At 40.9% G+C, this 20,683-nt stretch overlaps 4 protein-coding genes and 1 long non-coding RNA gene across 7 annotated transcripts in view; 2 read left to right on the top strand and 3 right to left on the bottom strand.

Moving 5' to 3' along the window:
• The first annotated feature begins 778 nt into the window (after nucleotides 1-778).
• LOC128879331 (protein SEC13 homolog) lies at nucleotides 779-2,340 on the top strand. The gene is made up of 3 exons (XM_054128386.1): nucleotides 779-1,173; nucleotides 1,247-1,631; nucleotides 1,724-2,340. The coding sequence occupies exons 1-3, from the start codon at nucleotides 932-934 to the stop codon at nucleotides 2,030-2,032; spliced, it is 936 nt and encodes a 311-aa protein (XP_053984361.1). The 5' UTR covers nucleotides 779-931; the 3' UTR covers nucleotides 2,033-2,340.
• A 14-nt stretch (nucleotides 2,341-2,354) lies between these two features.
• Nucleotides 2,355-6,960, bottom strand: LOC128879322 (SKI2 subunit of superkiller complex protein). Its single transcript, XM_054128365.1, has 10 exons — nucleotides 6,650-6,960; nucleotides 6,258-6,567; nucleotides 5,533-6,184; nucleotides 5,246-5,477; nucleotides 4,922-5,175; nucleotides 4,698-4,833; nucleotides 3,439-4,619; nucleotides 3,004-3,347; nucleotides 2,767-2,945; nucleotides 2,355-2,684 (listed from the first exon to the last, which is right to left on the bottom strand). The coding sequence occupies exons 1-10, from the start codon at nucleotides 6,677-6,679 to the stop codon at nucleotides 2,355-2,357; spliced, it is 3,648 nt and encodes a 1,215-aa protein (XP_053984340.1). The 5' UTR covers nucleotides 6,680-6,960.
• A 172-nt stretch (nucleotides 6,961-7,132) lies between these two features.
• Nucleotides 7,133-9,953, top strand: LOC128879328 (dynein axonemal assembly factor 10). The gene is made up of 4 exons (XM_054128383.1): nucleotides 7,133-7,694; nucleotides 7,817-8,317; nucleotides 8,391-8,488; nucleotides 8,564-9,953. The coding sequence occupies exons 1-4, from the start codon at nucleotides 7,428-7,430 to the stop codon at nucleotides 8,769-8,771; spliced, it is 1,074 nt and encodes a 357-aa protein (XP_053984358.1). The 5' UTR covers nucleotides 7,133-7,427; the 3' UTR covers nucleotides 8,772-9,953.
• Nucleotides 9,954-10,260: 307 nt separating this feature from the next.
• Nucleotides 10,261-20,683, bottom strand: part of LOC128879335 (DNA-directed RNA polymerases I, II, and III subunit RPABC3) — a 52,302-nt gene continuing 41,879 nt past the window's right edge. For 2 of the 3 annotated variants that reach the window (XM_054128389.1, XM_054128392.1), the window contains exon 4: nucleotides 10,261-10,560. In XM_054128389.1, coding sequence (XP_053984364.1) covers nucleotides 10,443-10,560 — 118 coding nt within the window. In that variant the 3' untranslated portion in view covers nucleotides 10,261-10,442. The remainder of the gene's footprint in view (nucleotides 10,561-20,683) is intronic. The other variant, XM_054128390.1, reaches the window with a different exon arrangement.
• On the bottom strand, nucleotides 11,871-20,670 carry LOC128879341 (uncharacterized). Its single transcript, XR_008457605.1, has 2 exons — nucleotides 19,487-20,670; nucleotides 11,871-16,380 (listed from the first exon to the last, which is right to left on the bottom strand). It is a non-coding gene; the product is annotated as an uncharacterized LOC128879341 (long non-coding RNA).

Raw genomic sequence — 20,683 nt, 5'->3', positions numbered from 1 at the left:
TTGATTCACATACACCTAAACAAAGAGGATAAGTAATATTAGGAAAAGTTAGCGAAAGAGCGTTAAAAAATGTTCATTCGCTTCCCTTAGTGGTCAAGACCATTACTTTCTAAAGCACGGCCTTACAGAATCAACGTTCCGGCTGTTCCCGATCGATAAACAATTCCACTCGTGATTTCGTTACCGGCTCGTAGGGGAAAATGCAATTAGCGGTAACAGTAATCGTCACTGGACCGTGCAGCGTATTGAAAATTTTATAACCCTCGCGGCAATGTATACCACGTGTGCATGTGCACATGTTACGTGTGTTGGCGCATGTACACATGTCGGCAGTTTGTAGGAAAGGTTCATCAATTATCCATCTTATTCGTACACCGCCGGAAGCAATGTCATTATCGACATGCCGGAAGGCCTGCATCAACATTCCGTGTTATTTGCACCGGAGTTTCGTAAATTACGATGGACTCGCGAAGATTGTTGCATTACAGACGTTAGACACGGTACATACAAGTACTCTGAGCGATTCTGGTTTCCTATGAAGCTTAGCTAACTAGTATCGGAAGAAGTGATCGATAGATGTCCTCGAAATATTACAAAACGTCGAATTTCATGAAAATTTTACGTTTACTTTTGCTTGATTAAGAAATTATATCGTTCGAGAAATTTCATATTTGATTATGGAGTCGTATAAGGAGAACGAGTTGTTTGCAAGTATGATATGAATTTCGTTTAAATTCAACTTTTAACCAAATTGACAGTTACACGCGATCTGCGCGAAATAGCTGTGCGTCAGCCATCGATGCGCACATGCTTCCACGTATGTGACAGACACTGAACAACATAACCTTTTTCCACGATCTCTGATTGATCGTTAGCACGTTCGCAATTTTTCGAATATTTGTACAGAAATTTGAATAAGACAAAATTAAAAATGGTATCCGTGTTGAACACTGTCGACACCGGTCACGAGGATATGATCCACGATGCGGAAATGGATTATTATGGTTTGAGGTTAGCGACTTGTTCCAGTGACAATTCGGTAAAAATATTCGATTTGAAGAATGGATCGCAAAGTTTAGTAGCCGATCTGAAAGGACACGTTGGACCTGTGTGGCAAGTTGCTTGGGCACATCCAAAGTTTGGAAATCTCTTAGCATCTTGCAGTTACGATAGGTATGCCACGACGTTTTTCTTAAGCTTATTAATATGTTATTTAAAAGTCACTCGATATTATTTTGTTTAATAGAAAGGTTATTATTTGGAAGGAGTTAGGAGAATGGACAAAAATTTATGAACACACCGGCCATGATTCTTCTGTTAATTCGGTAGCATGGGCACCGCACGAATTTGGCCTGATTCTTGCTTGCGGTAGCTCCGACGGTTCTTTATCTATTCTCACTAATAATGGAGACACATGGGACACTCAAAAGATTCCAAATGCCCATACTATCGGTTGTAATGCAGTCAGCTGGTGTCCAGCTATCGAACCCAGCTTTGATGCCAGTGGAATTCAGAGGAATGGAACTGTGAAAAGATTAGCCACAGGGGGTTGTGATAATTTAGTTAAAATTTGGAAAGACGAAGGCGATCGATGGGTGGAAGAAGATAAACTCGAAGCGCACAGCGATTGGGTGAGCCTCCTGTTATCTATTGAATTTAAAAAGTATGATTATTAATATGTGTGGTAAATAAAGTCTTTGCCTGTGTAAACATTCAATTGTAGGTACGAGACGTAGCATGGGCGCCTGCGGTTGGACCATCTAAGGCTGCTCTAGCTTCTTGTTCCCAAGATCGTCGTGTAATCGTATGGACTTCGAACGATTATTCCAGTTGGACACCGACTATTCTGAACGTCTTCGATGATGTAATTTGGAATGTGAGTTGGTCGTTAACTGGAGGTATTCTAGCAGTTAGCGGTGGAGATAATAAAGTAACTCTTTGGCGTGAAAACACCGAAGGACAGTGGACGTGCATTTCCGAGACGAACAAAGGTCAAGGAAACCTTAATAACGCTGATCAGCGTGCGCTATAAAATTGGAAAATAAAATATAGGATACTATTTTGTACCGATATTCATTGTAAATTAAAACAATTGTTCCGTGTTTATAACATTCTTATTCTATGTTCGTACTCTTATCGTATGTACACATGTAAACAATTATAATGTACAAGATAAGATTAAACTTCAATACTTTACGATTATAGTAAAAAAAATATCATACAGCAGACTTCTGAATAACGTATGCTTCGTGAACGATGTATAAGTTATAAAAATATACCCACACTTATCAATGATCGAAATTTCTGAAAGTGATCAAATAAAATATCATTTGTACATAAGTTTCGTCTCGTGATTAATCTTGCGTGTATAAAGACGCGGTAAAAACAATATCCCTCTTAATAGCTGTAGAAGCTTCTTCCATCTTTTCCTTTAAAACGGGATCGCCGATAGTGATGGCTGCATTTTTAACATCCCTTAACGTTTCGCTAAGCTGTTGAATACATCGTACTATTATCCCTTCTTGTACATCCGTTTTTTCCATAATCTCGGCAAACGATTTTGCTTGCGCCCAATCGTACACCACTTCCACTAATCCGAAATTCAATTGTTGTAACGTAGCTAATTGATAATGTTGTTCTAAACATTCTAACTCGGCGTATATTTTTTGTATTACTTCACACCCCTGAAACAGGAACGATCAATATATATATTTGTCAGAGTAGAACATTTAATGTAAACTATCATATTGTGCAAATAAAGGATACCTTTTTCAATTCTGGGGTAAGCTTTGGTTCAACGTCTGTTCGTTGTTGAAATATCAAGGTAGATAACAACGCCGCTATTTCAGCTGGTTGAAGTACCGTCAATACATTTTTCAGAATAAGTTCTGTAATTAATAATTCGTTGCTTCCCATTTTTAACGCAACACGACCTTTTAATGCAACTGGAAAATATATATATTTATAATTTAACAATACCGATGATTTTTACTCGAAACTAACCTCTTTCGTCGTCATCTATGTATCCTAAGGTTTTAAGAAGGGCCACGGCATTTGTATAATCGGGATAAAGACTCAACCCTTCGTCGCTAAGTTGAAGTTGAAGTTTCATTTTCTTACTTTCTAATTCGCTTCGTTCAAATACGATTTCGAATTGTTCTTGAAAATTTGAAATTTCTATGCATTTCATATTGTAAACGGCACTCCTTAACTTGAACAGGGTATTATCGTAGTCAAATTTTATTTTCGTGTAAGGTTGTAAAATAGAAGGATCCCGGGCAGCATTCAACGATAATGTCACCAATTGTTGCACTGCCGAAGAGAAAGTTGCACTTGGAGCCTCGTCCCTAAAAATGGTATTAACTTAATCCTCTTATATACTTATTTAATTTTTCTGTTTGAACCAAAATGGGAAATTCTACAAAGTTAACCATTTACCTAAATCTCGATATTTGCCTTTTCTCCCAGTTTGCCAAAACTAAATTGTAATCTATTTTAATTTGGCAACTAGTTATTTCCAATATATGCCATGCAGATATAATCAACACTTCACCATCTGCATTTCCAACTGGCACAAATGTCTCTTTTATAGTTAAAGCAACCATGTCATGCCATTTTTCTGAGTTCTTAAACTTGACTGCTTCCCACGGATTATCCTCGGTAGATTTCAATTTTTCAGAATTAAGAACCAACACCCTGTATTGTCTACCGCTTTTACTCTGAACAGTGCTCAACATCAGAGCCAATTTATTATAATGGTTTGAGTACGATATAAGCAAAATCCTACCAGGTATTAAAGTTTTTACTGCTTTCTTCTGAGTTTCGTACAAGATAGGTTTCAAATACCTAAGATATTCTAAATAATCGATGGCATGCTGATAGAATTTGCAGAGTTTTTTTTGTAAATCAGTTAAATCTGGTAACTTTAATAGTTCGTCTACTACTTTTTCCAATTCAGCTTTAATAGTATTATGCTTCAAAACTAATGACGATTCTTTGAAGGATCTGCGCATCATTGCCTCGACTGTCACCGATTCGTTTACCCTCCTTAAATTTAGAACCATGGAGTACGTTACTTTAAACTTGGATACTAAATTTTGTGCTTGACCACACATCATGGTATTCAGCTCGTTGAAATGTGGTACCGATGTACGACACAAAACTATAACCATTCCTGCCGTATCGTGACCTCTACGACCGGCGCGACCAGCCATTTGTATATATTCGGTGGGATAAAGTATTCGAAAACTGTTGCCATCGAACTTTGTGATGGAATCGAAGACCACCGTTCGCGCTGGCATATTTACACCCATTGAAAATGTTTCTGTTGCAAATAGCAATTTTACAACCCCGCTTTGAAAAAGCATTTCTACTATTTCCTTTAAAATCGGTAATATACCGCTGTGATGTATGCCAACGCCATTTTGCAACAATTCTTGCATCATGAGAACTTGTGGTAATTGTCTATCGGTACCTTTCAAATGCCTAATATTATTCTGGAAAAAAGTTCTAATGGTATGTTTCTCGGTTTCGGTGGTGAGATCGATGTTCCTTAATAAAACGGAAATCATGTCGCAACGTTTTCGCGATAACATAAAGACAACGACAGGCAACATGTTCTGAAATAAACAAATTTAATCGATTGTATTGGATAAATAGATAATATTATCTCTTAAATATAAATACTTCGATCTTACATTACTTTTAAGGTGACTAACGAAAGCATTCCATAACACCTGCTCTTGTTTTGGTGTCATTTTTTTGTTCTTAAAATTTGTAACATTTTTAGAATTATTTTTGTTCGTATCTTTCGCCTTCGTTGCTGCATACCATCTAGATTAACGATAGTATATTACACATGAAATATTTATAGATTAATCGTATGTATGCGCAATTATAATTAAATGGTAGCGATAGTTACCCATCCAACGAAAATTTACCACTTTCGTCTAATACTAAAAATCTCTCATTTTTGGTGTTGCCATCGGTTCCAGTATATAAATAATGTTGCAGCGGTACCGGTCTTTTCAAAGTGCTTATCACGTACATTTTTTTTTTCTTGGTACGACCAACCCAATCGGCAAATATCAATGGATTTGGCACCGTTGCGGACAACATTACTATGTTAACTGTTTTTGGTAATAGAATAACACTTTCTTCCCAAACGTGACCACGCTAAAAACATTTGTTTTTCTTTAATCAAAGATTTGTCTAGTACGATAAATTCTACGAAGTCTTTACTCACTTCGTCATTATTAATATAATGCACCTCGTCGAAGATAACAAACTCTAAATCTCTTAAAACATCCGAAGCGCAATACAACATTGATTGTAAAATTTCTGTGGTCATAATAAGACACGAAGCATTTGAGTTGATCTGCAAGTCTCCTGTTAACAATCCGACGCTTTCGAATTTTTTTTTAAATTCGCGATATTTCTGATTCGAGAGCGCTTTTATAGGAGATGTATAAATAACCCTAAGAGAAATATAATTAGTACCGAGATCGATTTACTAAGATTATCAAATTTTACCTTGTCATATGCTTCTGACTTAGTGCAACTGCATATTCCGCTACCGTCGTTTTTCCAGCCGATGTATGAGCAGCAACGAATACATTGCAGTTTTCTTCTAACTTAAGAATTGCCTGTTTCTGGAAAGTATCCAATTCGTAAGGAAAACTAAGTGCGGGATCAGGGATGCGTTTATTGAAATCAGTTAATGGAACAGACACATCCACTTGCTCTGCCCACTCCGATTTTGTGTTCTTTCCAGGCGTCTCCGAGATTTTCAAAATAGGAATATCTAGTTTGTCTAATAAAGGAATAACTTCGTCGAACGATGATTCTTGAATATCCGACGATTTCGCAGTTTTTTGCTCCGTCTTTATTTCCTCCGCCGGTGACCAGATATCAAGTACATTTCGCTCGTCGTTTACTATTTCCATTAAATTAATCTTATCTGGTATTTTTTCTATTTCATTCTTCTCAGGTTCGGACACGTAATCTTCTTGTATTGTTCCCCTTTTTGGAGTGTAATTGTCACTTTTAAATTCTAGACCAGAGCTGAATCCTTTTGCTAAGGTTCTTAAATTATTCTCAAAGTCTATATCTTCGATTGATGAATGGTTTATCATCTCAGGTTCATCAAAGCCACCCGGCCAAAATGGAATATTACTAGTGTTTCCTATGAACAATATTCATAGTTTATTTAAAAATGTATTGATATTAATAGTTACATAATTTATTAAATGGAGTACCTCTAATATCATCTGTAACGGGCCCTGGTGCACGGGTCATGGACATTGAATTTCGCGCATTTTTTCCAGCTGATGCCACAAGAACTTCATGCATTTTCCCAAGTTCTCCGGTAACAGGATCACGATCAAATTTTAGCGTAGTGCCAGGCGGTGCTAAATCAAAGTCCAAAATGGACAAAACATCGCGTTCTCTTGGCCAATAACATTGCGCGTTATTCAGATGATATATCGGAAGATTGTCAATGCATGTAATATATTCTCTCAATACATTCTGAACATCAGGCCAAATAGGCGACGACTTGAGTCGAAACTGTAAAGCAAAAATATTAAGAGAACGGTGTAGCATTATTTCGAGTACCTATAATTACTTAATGAAATTAAAAAACACATACCTCTGTAACTGTATTAACCTTCGCATTCATGTTTTTAAAATACAAATATTACGTGACATAAACAGATAACATTTGTATTAATCACTTGGTATCTTTGAGATCATCATGTAAAACACTGCACAAAAACATACTATAAATAAGATATTAACAAATATTGGACGTCTAGGAGATCTATTATTATTTTCAAACGATTAGTCGTAGAAGTAGGGTTATGTTGACAAGCACTGACCGATTGTTTCGTTTCGTCTATTGATATCAATGGACTGATAACGACGAAAAATAGTTTGGTTCATTACTCGCTAGATGGCAACAGATGCCAATACCATCCCGCTACCGGTTTTTTCGTAAATTATGACTGAATGAGTAGAGTATCCGACTGCTAATAAATAGATTTACGATAGATATGAGTCGAAAATTGAATGCAGAGATAAGGCAAATATTCTACAATGTGCAATTCAACAGAAATTGTTATAAAGATAATATAAAAAGGTTAAGAAAATATTACGAGCAGGTATAGACAAATTATTGGAGTAGATTTATAACTTATGTATCATTAAATCACTTGTGTATCATTGTCGCGTGAAGATTTATTAAAATTTGTATTTTTTTGCGAACGACAAAATTAATTTCTCGAATCTACCGCGATGCTGTTTTTGAATACCTCACGGTAGATGGTAGGCAGATTTGTTTACTGATACTTCAAACGGGTTGTCACAGTCACGCCACAAATTTCGTCTACAAATCGGATCGTTGGGTTGGAAAGTTAATTTTGAGAAGCATGGAGAAACTCGAGAAACCTCAGATAATTTGTCACATTGAGAAATCAGTAAATTACTCCTTATTTGATACAAAATGGATACCGTGCAGTGCGAAGTTTGTGGTAATGGGTTCGCGACCGCGTGGTAGCGGTATCATACAAATTTATGAAGTGTCTAATGGAGAGTTAAAACTCATTAAAGACATCGAACGATCACAACCAGTGAAATGTGGAACTTTTAGAGCCTCCAGTTTAAAAGACAGATACCTGGCGGCTGGTGACTTTCAGGTATAAGTACAAATATTTGACTTGACGGTTATCAAAAGTTTATCAAAATTGTATGAGCCGATAAACTTATTTTAACGAGTTGTTGTTCTTGTATTCAGAAGACTTAAAGCCACCTTTATTAGGGTAAACTAAATATCTACAATCTTGAAGATCCTTCTATACCAATTTATACCACCAATGCTCACAATGAGATCATAAATAGTATTGATGGTGTAGCTGGACAGAGCATTGGATGCGGTGCACCTGAATTAGTAACCGGTTCCAGAGATGGAAGTGTTAAAGTTTGGGATCCTAGACAGAAAGGACGTCCGGTAGCTGTAATGGAACCTAAGGAAGGTGAAGCACGTAGAGATTGTTGGGCAGTTACGTTTGGAAATTCATACAATTCCGAGGAAAGAATTGTAGCTGCTGGTTACGACAATGGAGATGTAAAAATGTTCGATTTAAAAGCAATGTCTGTTCTGTGGGAGAGTAATCTTAAAAATGGTATTTGTAGTCTGGAATTTGATAGGAAAGATATTCCAATGAATAAATTAGTAGTGACCACTTTGGAATCGAAGTTTTACTTATTCGATTTAAAGACACAACACCCTAAAAAGGGGTTCTCGTATCTTACCGAAAAGGTACAATGATAAATTGTAAAAACAAAATTCGATATTTGACTTTGAGGTTAGAATTTTACGATATTATTTGCAGGCACATAATTCAACAGTATGGTTGGTCAGACATTTGCCGCAAAATCGCGAAATATTTGTTACTTGTGGCGGAGGAGGAAGTCTTTGCCTGTGGAAATAGTAAATATAACCTATATATTTTTTTATCGTGATTACTTTACCAGACAAGTATCTTATCTTATGTTATTATTTTAGCAATTATCCAGAAAAAAGAAAAGTCGCGGACGCCGACGGTATAGAACACGGAGTCGTGGGTAATCTAAGTCTTCTACAAAATACTACTCTTTCGTCCCAACCCGTTAGTTCTTTGGACTGGAGCCCGGACAAACAAGGACTGGCTGTTTGCACTGCATTTGATCAGTGTATAAGAGTCATTATCACCACGAAACTCAATACTTTCTAACGAAACGTTTGAAATCGATTGTAAACGTTACGTGTCATCGTTTAACCATATATTGTTAATCTAGAAGTTAAAGAGAAACGTCGATGGAGGCTTTTTGCCTTTTGTCGTTGCAGCATCAATTCCACACGCTTGTAAATATCGATTGTCCTAATTTATACAATTTTTCTAATCGGTTAATAGTATAATAAATCACTTCAGAAACGAAATCATTGTATTACTCCAATATCAAAATTTAAAAAAAAAAATTGTATCCGACTTCTGTAGTATCGTCAAGAACTAAATAAAAGGATACGGTGAGTAGCGTTCAATTTATCCAAGTGCAGAGCGTAAAGTATAACTTCACGGCGACACCGAGAGCTGGCAGTACTTTCCTAGCCTACGATTATCGATTTCTCTCAGTCTCCATTGGTCGCTGGCGGTTGTAAACGTTGCGCAACCTACCACGGGCGGCCAAATAAAAACGAATTACATGTCATTGGGCCAATCTATTTAGGATCAGACCCTTATTAAGTGGGCAGCCATGTTGCAGAGCAATGCGTTATGCAATCCACCGCCATGTTGGCGATGTGGACGAGCCCACGCCAAGTGCACTTATGCCACATTGTTCGAGCCAGCCTCGATCGACTCACATTTAGCTGTACAAGGTCAGGCATACCGCGAGTTTAATTACATAAATTAGCTCTTGGTTCTTCCCCTTCTGGCGATGCCTAACGTTCGCTTCTATGAATTGGATCGCTTACTTCGCCTTTGGCTGCGTTCTCCAAAATGGCGTTTCACGCGCGCAACGCAAGGAACTATATTCTAATATTCGACCTGCACGCTTCAATGCTATTTGAAACATATCAAGTATATTTATTGTTGAAACGAAATCTCAGGGTTTGCATCGGTTTCTGAAAAGCGACTACGTAACTACTACTTGGTTCTATAAAATTTAATAACGTATCCAACCATTTACCATTTCCATTTAGTTATCGAATGCAGTCGATAATCCGCAATGCAGTCGACTGATTGCTCGGGGAATTTCCCGTTCTGACGCCAAGGGAAGAAATTACGTCGAACAAGGTGCATAGGAAAATTTCGTTTAGATTTTCACCAATTCAGCTAGGTCGACTGCAGCACATAGTATGAAACTAGGAACTCGTTTGTACTTGTAGGAGGAGGAGACAGGACCGTAGCAAGGCAAGGGATGCGTGTGCTCATTGGTGCTTCTGAAAATAAAAATAATGTAGTAGCTACTGTTCCATTTCACCTATTGTTTCCTATATTTTATAAAATGATCAACCTTTAAAATACTTGGGCGCATCCCTGAGGAAGAGGAAGCTGAGGGGGAATCGTTGTGCTCTATATTTATATACATCTTATGTTATACATTCACATATAAATGCATAATACATACATCATGTATTAATAATATATGTCAGCATACAAATACACAATATATACATTATATATTTATATATTTGTACACCAAATAAGTCGGAATTAGATATCAACATGGAAAAATATCTTTATTAATCAGTCTTAGAAACGACTGCGGCAGTAATGTCTGAGGAGTGCGTCGAATCGTCGTATTTCTCTGAAGTTGTCTCAATATTCAACTACTCGCAAATCTAAAAAGAAAAATAATTTAAAATAGAAGTTTTCTAAGTCACGCTGCGACGCGCGACGCAGTTAGAACGCGAGTTTCTTCATGAGTAGGTACATATGCTGATCGATCTCGAAACCGTGTAGGTTGTTTGCGTCACCCTGTAACCTCATCAGCAGTCCTCCGAACGATACGTAGGCAGACCTGCAACAGAAGGAAAAGGCGAATATTAGTCGATGTAAGCTTGTATTTTGCAATGAAAACGTATCATCTAGTTTTGCTCTTGTATTGTAAATTTCATTATGAAATCAATATGTTAGATATTTCGAACGTTTCTTTCTACGAATTTCAATAATTTTCTAACGACGTTTCGGCCGCAATAATAATTGCCAGTCCTCTTCGGGATAGTTTACGTTCTTTACAAATTCGGTGTCATTTTAAGCGGTAACATTCTTTATTCGAAGTTTGTCGAGTTTCGTGACTCTCGGTGATCTGGTCTCTGATCGTAGATTTTGATCGTAGATTTTGATCGTAGATCCGCGATCGGCATATAATTGCAGTGCCGATAGCGGTCGTGTATACGATTTAACCACACAACCAGCTAACCACACTGCCAACATGCCAATCGCAAAAATGTTTCGCCCAAGGTTTTCCACGTTCTTGGTTCCTCCTTCTTCCGCGTGACACGTCATCTTGTTCGGTGCGAGTGCGATTAATAGTTCCTTCCTGGTATCGGGGATTCGATACGATACGTCATGGCTCGTCCTTGGTTTCGATGACGACGCAGATATTTCGTATAAAAAAATATACACGTATATATTTAAGAAGTACAATCGCTCTTACCGTCCGGCTCATTTACATAAAATCTCGCATGGTGTTGCGGACGTGGTATTTTTAGTAACACCATTACAAAGTGAAATGTAACTTGACGCTCGCGCGATGATTAAAATAAACTGTGTCCCCTTCGGATTATTTATCTAATTCCCGTGACTTTCTGCAACCGAGTTACTCGGCGCAAACAATATTTTACGAACAACGCGACGCAATAATGTCTTGTCTAAATTCTTGACGGTTTTTATAACTCGTTAATAAATTGCAGTTTTAAAAAATTAATTTGAAATTACGTATCAAGAATTTATCTGGTAGGTTAATTAAAACGCTCGCGATACGAGCCGAATATTTGTGCATATGTTTAGGAAGTCGCGGCGCTATCGATCGACCTTGCTCCCGAATTTCTGACCATCCCAGTGAGAGCTGATTATTTTTAACCCAAGTATTCTGAGAGTTTGTACCCCGTCTATCGGCCCCTACCATGCCCCCTCCGACGATTTAACTTCGTCTCTATATTAAACTTCTCCAATATCGATAATACCGAACTTCCAAGTGACATTGGCAATGAGCTAATTTATTCGTGCTAGAAACTGCACATTGCGAATAAAGTAAAAGAAAAAAAAAAAAAATAAGTGAAGCTACTTTCGCAGACGACGGTACGGAATGAAATGATGGGAGGGATGTACAAGAATGATATTTATTGTCATTACAATTACAACGATGCCGTGGTGAAAGACGATGTCGACGAGGCTGGAAAATGATCGAATCGATGCGTTATTTAAGGGACTTGAAAGATTGTCCACGATCAGCATCGGAATCCAAGTAACTTCCCTCGCTTCGTCTCTGTTACCAAGGCGTAAAGACGACGGCTGGATGTGAGGTTATATGCGAGAAAAATGCACGCCCGTTGTTTTCGTTCCCGCGAAAACGCGAATAATTGCGATAAGGGCGCATCGGCGTACGTGGTGCCATCTGTGGACGCGATTAACACGAGAAACTGTTCGTCGCTTAGATTTCTATCGATTACGAAACATTCTTATAGAGCACTTTGAATACCACTGAAAACTACGATATTATTTCAGCGATACAGGTTTTTCAACGGAGAACGAAGGCTCTAGCGTGTACACCACGACCGTAAGCGAACTCGACCGATTCTTTTTTCAACGCGAGGCTATCTCGAGAAATCCAGCATTCCAACAACGCATGTGTTTACGTTACGAACAGCAGAAAAAAAAAACAACACGCTGGGAGCGTCCAGAAAGAATCCTGCGTCGATTTTCGCGTGACTCGATGACAGTGGTGCACAGCCAGAAATTTCTAACGGGGAACTTTTAGTTGTACTACTTTTAGTTGTACTACTGCTCGTTAACGCTTTTTTTTTAGAGCGACACCTTAAATTTAACGCGACAAAACGCAGGTTTTCCATTTCTCGTGCTTGCGTCGTAGATATTGTGCGAGCGTGTACATTACTATTTACCTACTACCGACATTGCTGTGTACCTTTCTTCTATTTTGTTTTGCTTCGTCCTCGGCCATCTTGAGTATCGTACGACATCAGAGACGGACGGAATTCTTGTTTATATAAGAATGTATATTTTTTTCTGTAGCCTTCTCTCGATACACGGGTCGTTCTCGTATTCGATTTACAACGATGTCAATTTTATTCAAACGTGTAGCTTCGTGAAAACGTAGCAAGATACATTTGTGCGTGTAATTCGAGTATTTACGAAGATTACATTCTTGCATTCGCAGGGACGATTTCGAGATTATTCTCGTGTTCCAAATTATTATGTATTTCGAGGTCGATGGCCTGCAAAGCTTGGAATGTTAAGTAAGGTCGTATTCTAACGAATCGTGCAGGTTTGTCCTATTATAAATAAAATCGCAAACGGTTATGCTTGGGATAACTTTTGCACGTGTTTCGCGATTTCTACAGCGGGTGCTCTACACTCTAGTTTTAGATTAGAATTTCGCAATCTCGTACTACGATCCAATTTTAACTAGCTGGTACACGCACACACACACACACACTCGGACACGTGCAATCTGGTACGATCTGCGCTGTGGGATTGGAGGATCTTTAATCTTGGACTACTACCAGGTGCATCGGTCAATTTTACTAAGGATTTACCGCAGGATTTCGAAATTAATATTTACTGTAAGAATCTTGTTATCGTACAGCTCGAGAGAACGTATTAACATTACTATAAGTCAACAAGGTATTACTACAAGCTATTGACGCTGCTAATTCTATCGTAAACAATTCTATCGTAAGCAATTTTCGAATGATCCGTTGCGATACGCTTTTATTAATGTATATTTGCCCCGGGGTAGTAAAAAGACTACTAGCTACTCGAAATTAACATCCGTGGGAGGCTTTTTCTCTGCAAGCCGTCCCGTGGATTTGAATTATTTAAGAATCGTCGATCTGCGATTTCACGGGTCGTTCGAATAAACAGATTCCACCGTGCAACGGATGATCGGATGACACGCTAGTTCGTATGGCATTACACGATACCGGAACAGAACACGATACACTTTATGGACGTAAAGCGATCCGTGTTCTTCGCGTATCCAATTGTTCCTTGTACGTGACGCAACGTGACATTGCGTCTCCGTAACGTTTTTCAATGACAGGTCGGATGTCTCGCTCGTCGACGTGTGGATTTTTCTGCTGGGATGATACAGAGACGAGGATAGAGACGCGAACTTACAAACACACGCGATCTGCACCCTCGTTGATCATCGCGGTATCGTCGTCGGGCTAGCCTCCCGTTTTATACACGAGCCACCCCATTCTTCATTCTTTTTACGACGATTAAGGTAATTAGCCCTCGGAAAACGACGGGAGTTTTCCATTGCAAATCGCAACTTTTCTTTCGCACAAGTACCAGTGTCTAGGGCAACCGATTAAAGGTCGATTTAAACTATCCGCGCATTCCCGGAACGTATCCGTTCAGCACCGATCAGAAAAGTATTCTATAATGCAATTTGTACATAGGTGTTTATACATATGTCGTATCGTATCAGCACAGACACCTACCGACATCGGTCCGGCCATCCGACATTCTTGCGAAGAATACTTTATCGGGCGTCGGCGCTGACAATATGCATATGTTCCGGTTCAGACAAAATCTCGCATACTTAAATGTGAAAACATTTTTCCTATTCGCGCTATTACGTGCCTTTTACGAAACGCTTTCTGTTAACTGACTGATCGGTACCACCGATCGACGAACGTATGTATAATAGAAACACTCGTGTCTGTGTCGACACGGAACCGTTTCGGGTCTGTGCGGATATTATAAATCGACCTTAACACGTTCGCTGCCCGTGGAATTATCAACACGCCAGGAATGAAGTTATCGCAATCGAATTCGCTGTTATTCGTTCCAACGAAACTCGCGAGGACGAGGGGCTGCGAACGTGTCAACGAAAATCGCAGATCATTTAAAGAACTTTAATATGCTACGGTTCCATTACGACGTTTATCTCTTCGAGCCACCGTGAATAATCGGCGCGACACAGAAAGGAATCCCGAATAATGGCGAATCGGATTAATAACTTTAGAGAGCAACGGTGACCTGTGGCTCGAATGGTTGAAAATTGGCTCGAAGTGTAATCAAAAACTCTACTTTTTTTTTTTTTTTTTACGTCGCACCGCCGAAAAGCAGCAGCTCGGTGTTACTGGTGGCGGCGACAGGAGAGATGTCGTACCAGATAGTGCATTTACAGCATTCACGGCCCGTGTAAACGCGCATCTGGCACGAGCCCCAACTGCCCTGTAATCTCATATTGGCTCGCTTCCGTTTAGCTCTCTCGTTCGTGCACACTTTCTCTCGTTTGCTCTGTTTCTCGTGTTGCCTTCCTTCGCTGTACGGTTTGCACCCCTCCCCCCTCATAACCCCTTATAATCATCCCACTATTAAGGTTACATTACGAAACGGTATCTTTAGCTGCAACCCTCGCGCACTTCAACCGCCCGAGTTCTTTGTTTCGACTATTTAGATTCATTTTTATTTATACTATTGAATTTTCGAGTAGAGAAATCCGAAAGTCACGACGCGCCCGACGGGTTAAAGAGAGTGGAACGAGGAGAAGAGACGTTTCTAATAATAGGCGACTGTTCTCGGGCGCTGCGACTTCCTGGCGTCGGGACGCGCTCGTTAGTTACACCCAATATAACACCTGAACGCGTCTAATTAAAAACCTTGTTTTCGCAAAAAGAAAAAAGAAAAAAAAAGAAAAAAAAAGAAAAAAAAATGAAAATCGATTCAACGACATTTCCCGACGTCGCATGCGCGAGTCAAGTTCGATTATTGAAATTGCTTAAATCGCTTGAATCGTTAACTATCGATAAGTCACGCCTGTACACGTGTTTAGTCGGTCTGCGTCGGATTACGTCACGCGTTACCACGTGCAATCAATCTTTTCGCGCTTCTCATTTATTTACCATTAATAAACGATTTATCTCGTTTTTATATTTCCCGTTCGAATGTATCTCACGGTTCAACGGTCACGATTATTTATGTTCGGCGCACAGACGATTACCGGGCATTAAAATTTCCAGTCGAAAACGTCGAAACACGAGACGATGCACTCAAGAGTGCAGCAGGTAGAGTGCAGCTACGATACAGACACAGGTTATTGCACAATCGCGACTCGAGATTTCGGTGGTTCCAACCTTACTTCGAACGAAAATAAAAATCATTGAAATACTTTTATTTTACGATCACAAACGACGGAATACCGCACTTTGCACGATGCACGTCAAATCGAGGAACGGAATGGACCATATCCGAACCGTTGGACGCAGTCGGCCGACGTTACCGACGTGGTGAATTACGATTCACGCGCATTATGCAATCGTTCCGAGTCTCGAAAATGTTCGTCTGTATCCCCGAAGAGACCGTGGATCGATTAATAAACTCGAGTCAATTACAGCGACGATCGAGTTACATAATGGAGAGAGATCGACCGTGGACGGCCGTGAGATAAAACCGAAGCGTACGAAAGAAACTCAGGGAAAACGAGCGATTTCTCGCGACGCCGTTTGACCGCTGTCGGACATCACTACCGGCCACGAGCGACAACTGCAATTCACGCTATGTCTGCCGAGCAGACCGCGTCTCCGAACGTCGTTACACAATTACGACCTTGAAGACGGCCGTGTGCAGGAATTCAATACAGAATCTGGTAAAGATGGGCAAACGAGAGTTGGTTATACTCGTCGTCTATCCGCTCGAATAAAATTCGACGAGGTTGTCCGACGAACAAAGTCTTTTCTCTAAATGGGTGCCACTGTATACAGGGTGTCCCAAAAATGTTGTAACACGTTGAAAGGGGTGGTTCGGGAGGTGATTTGAAACAACTTTTTCCTTAGCGAGAATGTTGTCCGAGGCTTCGTTGAGGAGATATTAACGAAAAACACTGACCAATCAGAGCGCGCGGATACCGTTGGAGCGGCCGTGGTAGCGAAGACTACGAGCTAAGCGGCCGCGCTTGTACGCGAACAAGCGACTCGACGTGCATCGAAGGACATTGGACGCGGCCGCTTAGCTCGTAGTCTTCGCTACCGCGGCCGCTCCAACGATATACGCGCGCTGTGATTGGTCGGTGTTTTCCGTTGATATCTCCTCAACGAAGCCTCGGACAACATTCTCGCTAAGGAAAAAGTTGTTTCAAATCACCTCCCGAACCACCCCTTTCAACGTGTTACAACATTTTTGGGACACCCTGTATTTCAGCTGGGCCCTAGATTCGATCGTTACGCCACTGGAACCCCACTTATATTTACGCTGCACATTCCGAGCATGTTGTATAACGCGTGCATCGGGCACGATGCGCGCGCGCGCGCACGTGAGTGATAACGCGACGACAACCGGGAACGATATTTATACTCGATTTTCCAACGTCGAAACGCGAGGTATATATTTCTCTTCTCTATCAGTTTTCGTGGCTTGAGCAACAACAGTTCCTACGATCGTCCGTGCGACCTTGACTGGCCACAGCGAACACAACTAGAAGTGGGTAAGAATAAAGTCGCTCGACTTGTTGCGAAAGAAGAGACGCGCCTCTTTCGAAACCCGTGCACACACAGAAGACTCGAGGGAACTAAAGGTATACAGAGTCTCGATCGTTTGATTCGAAACAAAGTTTTCTATACGCTCGATACCACCGAATAATACGAGTCAAGAGCGTGGAATTTTCGAACAGGATCGTTTCGATTGACACGTGGCGCGATGGAAACCTAACTCGAGAGGACAAACGGCGGAACGGATCGAAAAAGAGAGATCTCGATTAATGGATACGATGCAAGGAGAGAACACACGCACGAGAATTCAACGGAAAACACTGGAGATAGAATACAGACACGGTACGCGCGGCGACTAGATGACGACTAGAGTCACAGTGCTGTAGCGAGTTGCAGCGAGCTACGATGCGGTTGTAGAGCTGCAGCACAGCGGCCGAAACCGAAACGGCGCTGCACTCTCGCTCTATCTCGACTCTCTGTTACACAATCCACGCATGTATACCGGGGTCTTTCTACTAGACATATTATTAATAGAGATGCTTGTACATTTGGTGTAGAAATTAAGTCCGTGCCTTTAAATTCGTGCCGTTCGATTATTTATAATTCTAGGTTAGGTAGAAACTCCGAGTCCTCGATTTGAACACCATGAATCCACCCTCTACGATGAGTCCATATAGGTACACGATCTAAATGTCTCGACTCGACTCTACCTCGAAAAATGAAGAGCTAACAACGTCGAAGAAATTATCGACGATTCGAAACTTTCTTCTGAATTTATCGAAAGAGAAAAAGGTTTCCTGTGCGAATCGCTATTTTTAGCGGCGATGGAGGTGGTTCGGCGGCAAGCAACCGAATTGCTATTTATAACGTTATTCCTGTTGTTGTTTGCATAGTCGAATCTCGCTCGAGCATTACCCAGCAACGAAAGGTGTGCTATTCGAAGTTTAACTTGGACGAAAGTTTCTTTCGCGAGTTGCACTCGATTATTTGATGTGGTCGTGTTTATATAAATAGACAATCTAATTTCATAGATATACATGAATATATTCATGTTGTAACAATAATGGAGCAAAATGAATCGTGCAGAATTCGGTAATGTAACATAAAACATAAAATATTAATATTGTGCATGTATTACTTATTAATAAAGCGAAAGAAACTTTTCGGACAACTTAATATATGGACGGTCTGTTGTCGGTGAAAAATTAACTCGAGGAATAGTCTTTGCGAGATAGAGTCGAGGAAATTGCACCAGAAACTAGTGCCTGATGCGCGTGCCAAATCAGGCTCCCATAATGCGTGTCGACTGCGTACGAAGATAGAAAGACAAATGGAAGAAAACATGCGCAGGCAATTGCTGTTCCTCTATCGTGCGTGTCGCGGTCGATTGAGGGTGACTACGTGATTATTTGGTTTTTTAGCGGTAAAAAGCTCGTTCTTCGACGTGAGAAGTCCGGACGAATTGCAACCTACCGACTAGAGTCGAATAAAATCACTCTGAGAAAGATGGAGTCTCTTACTCTTATTCGGCTCTAAAGTTACGCTTCTCCATTTCCTCCGAGAGCTTACCGATCGCTGTTTGAGAAACCTTGTACTGGAGGAAACAAGGAAACGAATGTGGAGCATGTTATCGAGTAGCGACTGATACGGAAGACCCGAGGAGGTCGTAAATCCGCCAAGAAAACGGGAGAATAATGCTGCGCGTGTACAGCGTGACCCAAAAAAAGGGAACGACGGCGAGAAAAATTCAACGGAGCGATCAACGTGGTTTTCAGACGAGGTAAAAAGCTCACAGTGAGCGGGTAGCGGTTGTAATTGGACCACTTTGCCGCTAAACGAGCTTAACGATCGATTCTGCGTTCCACTCTAATGGTACAATGCGGAGAGAAGACGGAATGGATCTTCCGACCGGTGACGTTGTTTTAATGATGTATTCGGATCGCGAGGAGCTGACAGTGATGTGTCAGCGTCGAAGAGGCAATGAGACAGGCTGCCTGGAATGCAAATGCAACGAACGACTACGACTTAATCTTGGCACTGGGATGGATCTCGTGACTGGTCGATTCGTCACACGTAAATGAATCCGACGATATATAATTGGAACCGATTTCTCTCGAAAATAAAAGGGAAAATTTGATTGGAAACTGACTGGGAGCTGACAGAGTACCCAAATATGTATGTACTCGGTCTTCCTAGCGTCCTGCGCTTTCAGATTCTTCCATAGTCAACGACAGAATGGAAGCATAGTCGGCGGAAGCAACTCACTGAAAGGTGGCATAGTTCCCGAGGAATCTCGATCAGCTTTTCTAACCGTCAATCTACGATCGACCGAGAGCCAGGGAACACGACGGTTTCGAAGGAATCGATTCTAGTCCCAGATACATCTCGAGCACTGGGCTGCGAAAACCGCACGATTCGACGCCCGTACACCACGGTCCTTAACAAGATCCTCTCGACCGCGACCGTCTCGAGTTGCAGCGAGCACTGCTGGGCAACCGATACGTCGCCTCTCGTTTCAAGAATCGCGCCGCGGAGAGAGTCCGTCGTTCGTTTCGACTCGCCCGACACTGTTATCGAACCGAAAGTGAACTCTGCGCGTCGCGTACACCGGACCAACGACGAGGAAAAAAGAAAGAAATGTCCGACGTCTCGGACCTCGCGAAGCGAACTAGCCGCGACTAGCCAGACGATACGACATCGCGCTTGTAAAGCGCTGGGAGCATCCGGCTGGGCCAACACGTAGACGAAACGCGTTACACAACGATGGCCGAAAAAGCTGTGCCAAGCTGCGTGGCGCTGGGCCACGGCGTAAATGCGTGTTGCCCACCTAACCTCGAAACAAGGAGGATACACAGAGATGGAAGAAGTGGCACACACACGACCGACGCGGTGGCTGTCTCCCAAACGTTCGGGGTTGCGAAAAAGCCCAGGGTTATTTGGACCATTCGTGTCGCGTCTAGGGATACCTACTTCGGATATCTCGCCGCGGACGTCTCGTCTGTGTCTCGCGACCTTAAACCGCGGATGGGGGACGGAGGGAGCTCGCTGTGGGCCAACAAGAAAAACGTGTCGCCATAAATGAGCTCCCTTGGTGACTCCTAGAAGACACGGTTGCGATATCTCTGTAACGTTAAACGAAAGAGACTGCGCGTCGGGACGGATTTACTTCTCGATCTATACAACTAATTTGTATATAGGAATCGTTTAAATAAAATTTCTCCGTTACGTTTAACTCCTTTATCCTGTACATATAGGATTTACCCTGTCCCTATTTACCGTACACTTTTGAGTCTTTAAGTGTCCTTTCTGCATTTCCATCGATTCTATAATAGGAGGGAGCAAACCGATCGGAGGAATTTCAAAGGAATTCCTGGATCGAGCAAACGCGAACGAGATATATCTAGAAACGAGCGTTTTTTTTTTTTTTTTTTTTTTTTTTTTTTTTTTTTTTTTTTTTTTTTA

This window comes from Hylaeus volcanicus, chromosome 7 (assembly GCF_026283585.1).
Source record: "Hylaeus volcanicus isolate JK05 chromosome 7, UHH_iyHylVolc1.0_haploid, whole genome shotgun sequence".
NCBI classification, from domain to species: Eukaryota; Metazoa; Arthropoda; class Insecta; order Hymenoptera; family Colletidae; genus Hylaeus; species Hylaeus volcanicus.
The sequence above is the reverse complement of the archived record's forward strand: the minus strand, read 5'-3'. Positions and strand labels throughout refer to the sequence as shown.

Excerpts from the sequence above, each read along its gene's own strand:
- LOC128879322 (XM_054128365.1), bottom strand. The coding sequence starts at position 6,679 with ATGAATGCGAAGGTTAATACAGTTACAGAG. Across the intron at positions 4,834-4,921 it reads GGTAAATTTTCGTTGGATGG|ATGGTATGCAGCAACGAAGG; the intron begins GTAACTATCGCT and ends TCGTTAATCTAG. Across the intron at positions 2,685-2,766 it reads TTACCCCAGAATTGAAAAAG|GGGTGTGAAGTAATACAAAA; the intron begins GTATCCTTTATT and ends TTCCTGTTTCAG.
- LOC128879328 (XM_054128383.1), top strand. The coding sequence starts at position 7,428 with ATGGAGAAACTCGAGAAACCTCAGATAATTTGTCACATTGAGAAATCA. Across the intron at positions 8,318-8,390 it reads TCTCGTATCTTACCGAAAAG|GCACATAATTCAACAGTATG; the intron begins GTACAATGATAA and ends TATTATTTGCAG. Across the intron at positions 8,489-8,563 it reads AGTCTTTGCCTGTGGAAATA|CAATTATCCAGAAAAAAGAA; the intron begins GTAAATATAACC and ends TTATTATTTTAG.
- LOC128879331 (XM_054128386.1), top strand. The coding sequence starts at position 932 with ATGGTATCCGTGTTGAACACTGTCGACACCGGTCACGAGGATATGATC. Across the intron at positions 1,174-1,246 it reads GCATCTTGCAGTTACGATAG|AAAGGTTATTATTTGGAAGG; the intron begins GTATGCCACGAC and ends TTTGTTTAATAG. Across the intron at positions 1,632-1,723 it reads TCGAAGCGCACAGCGATTGG|GTACGAGACGTAGCATGGGC; the intron begins GTGAGCCTCCTG and ends ATTCAATTGTAG.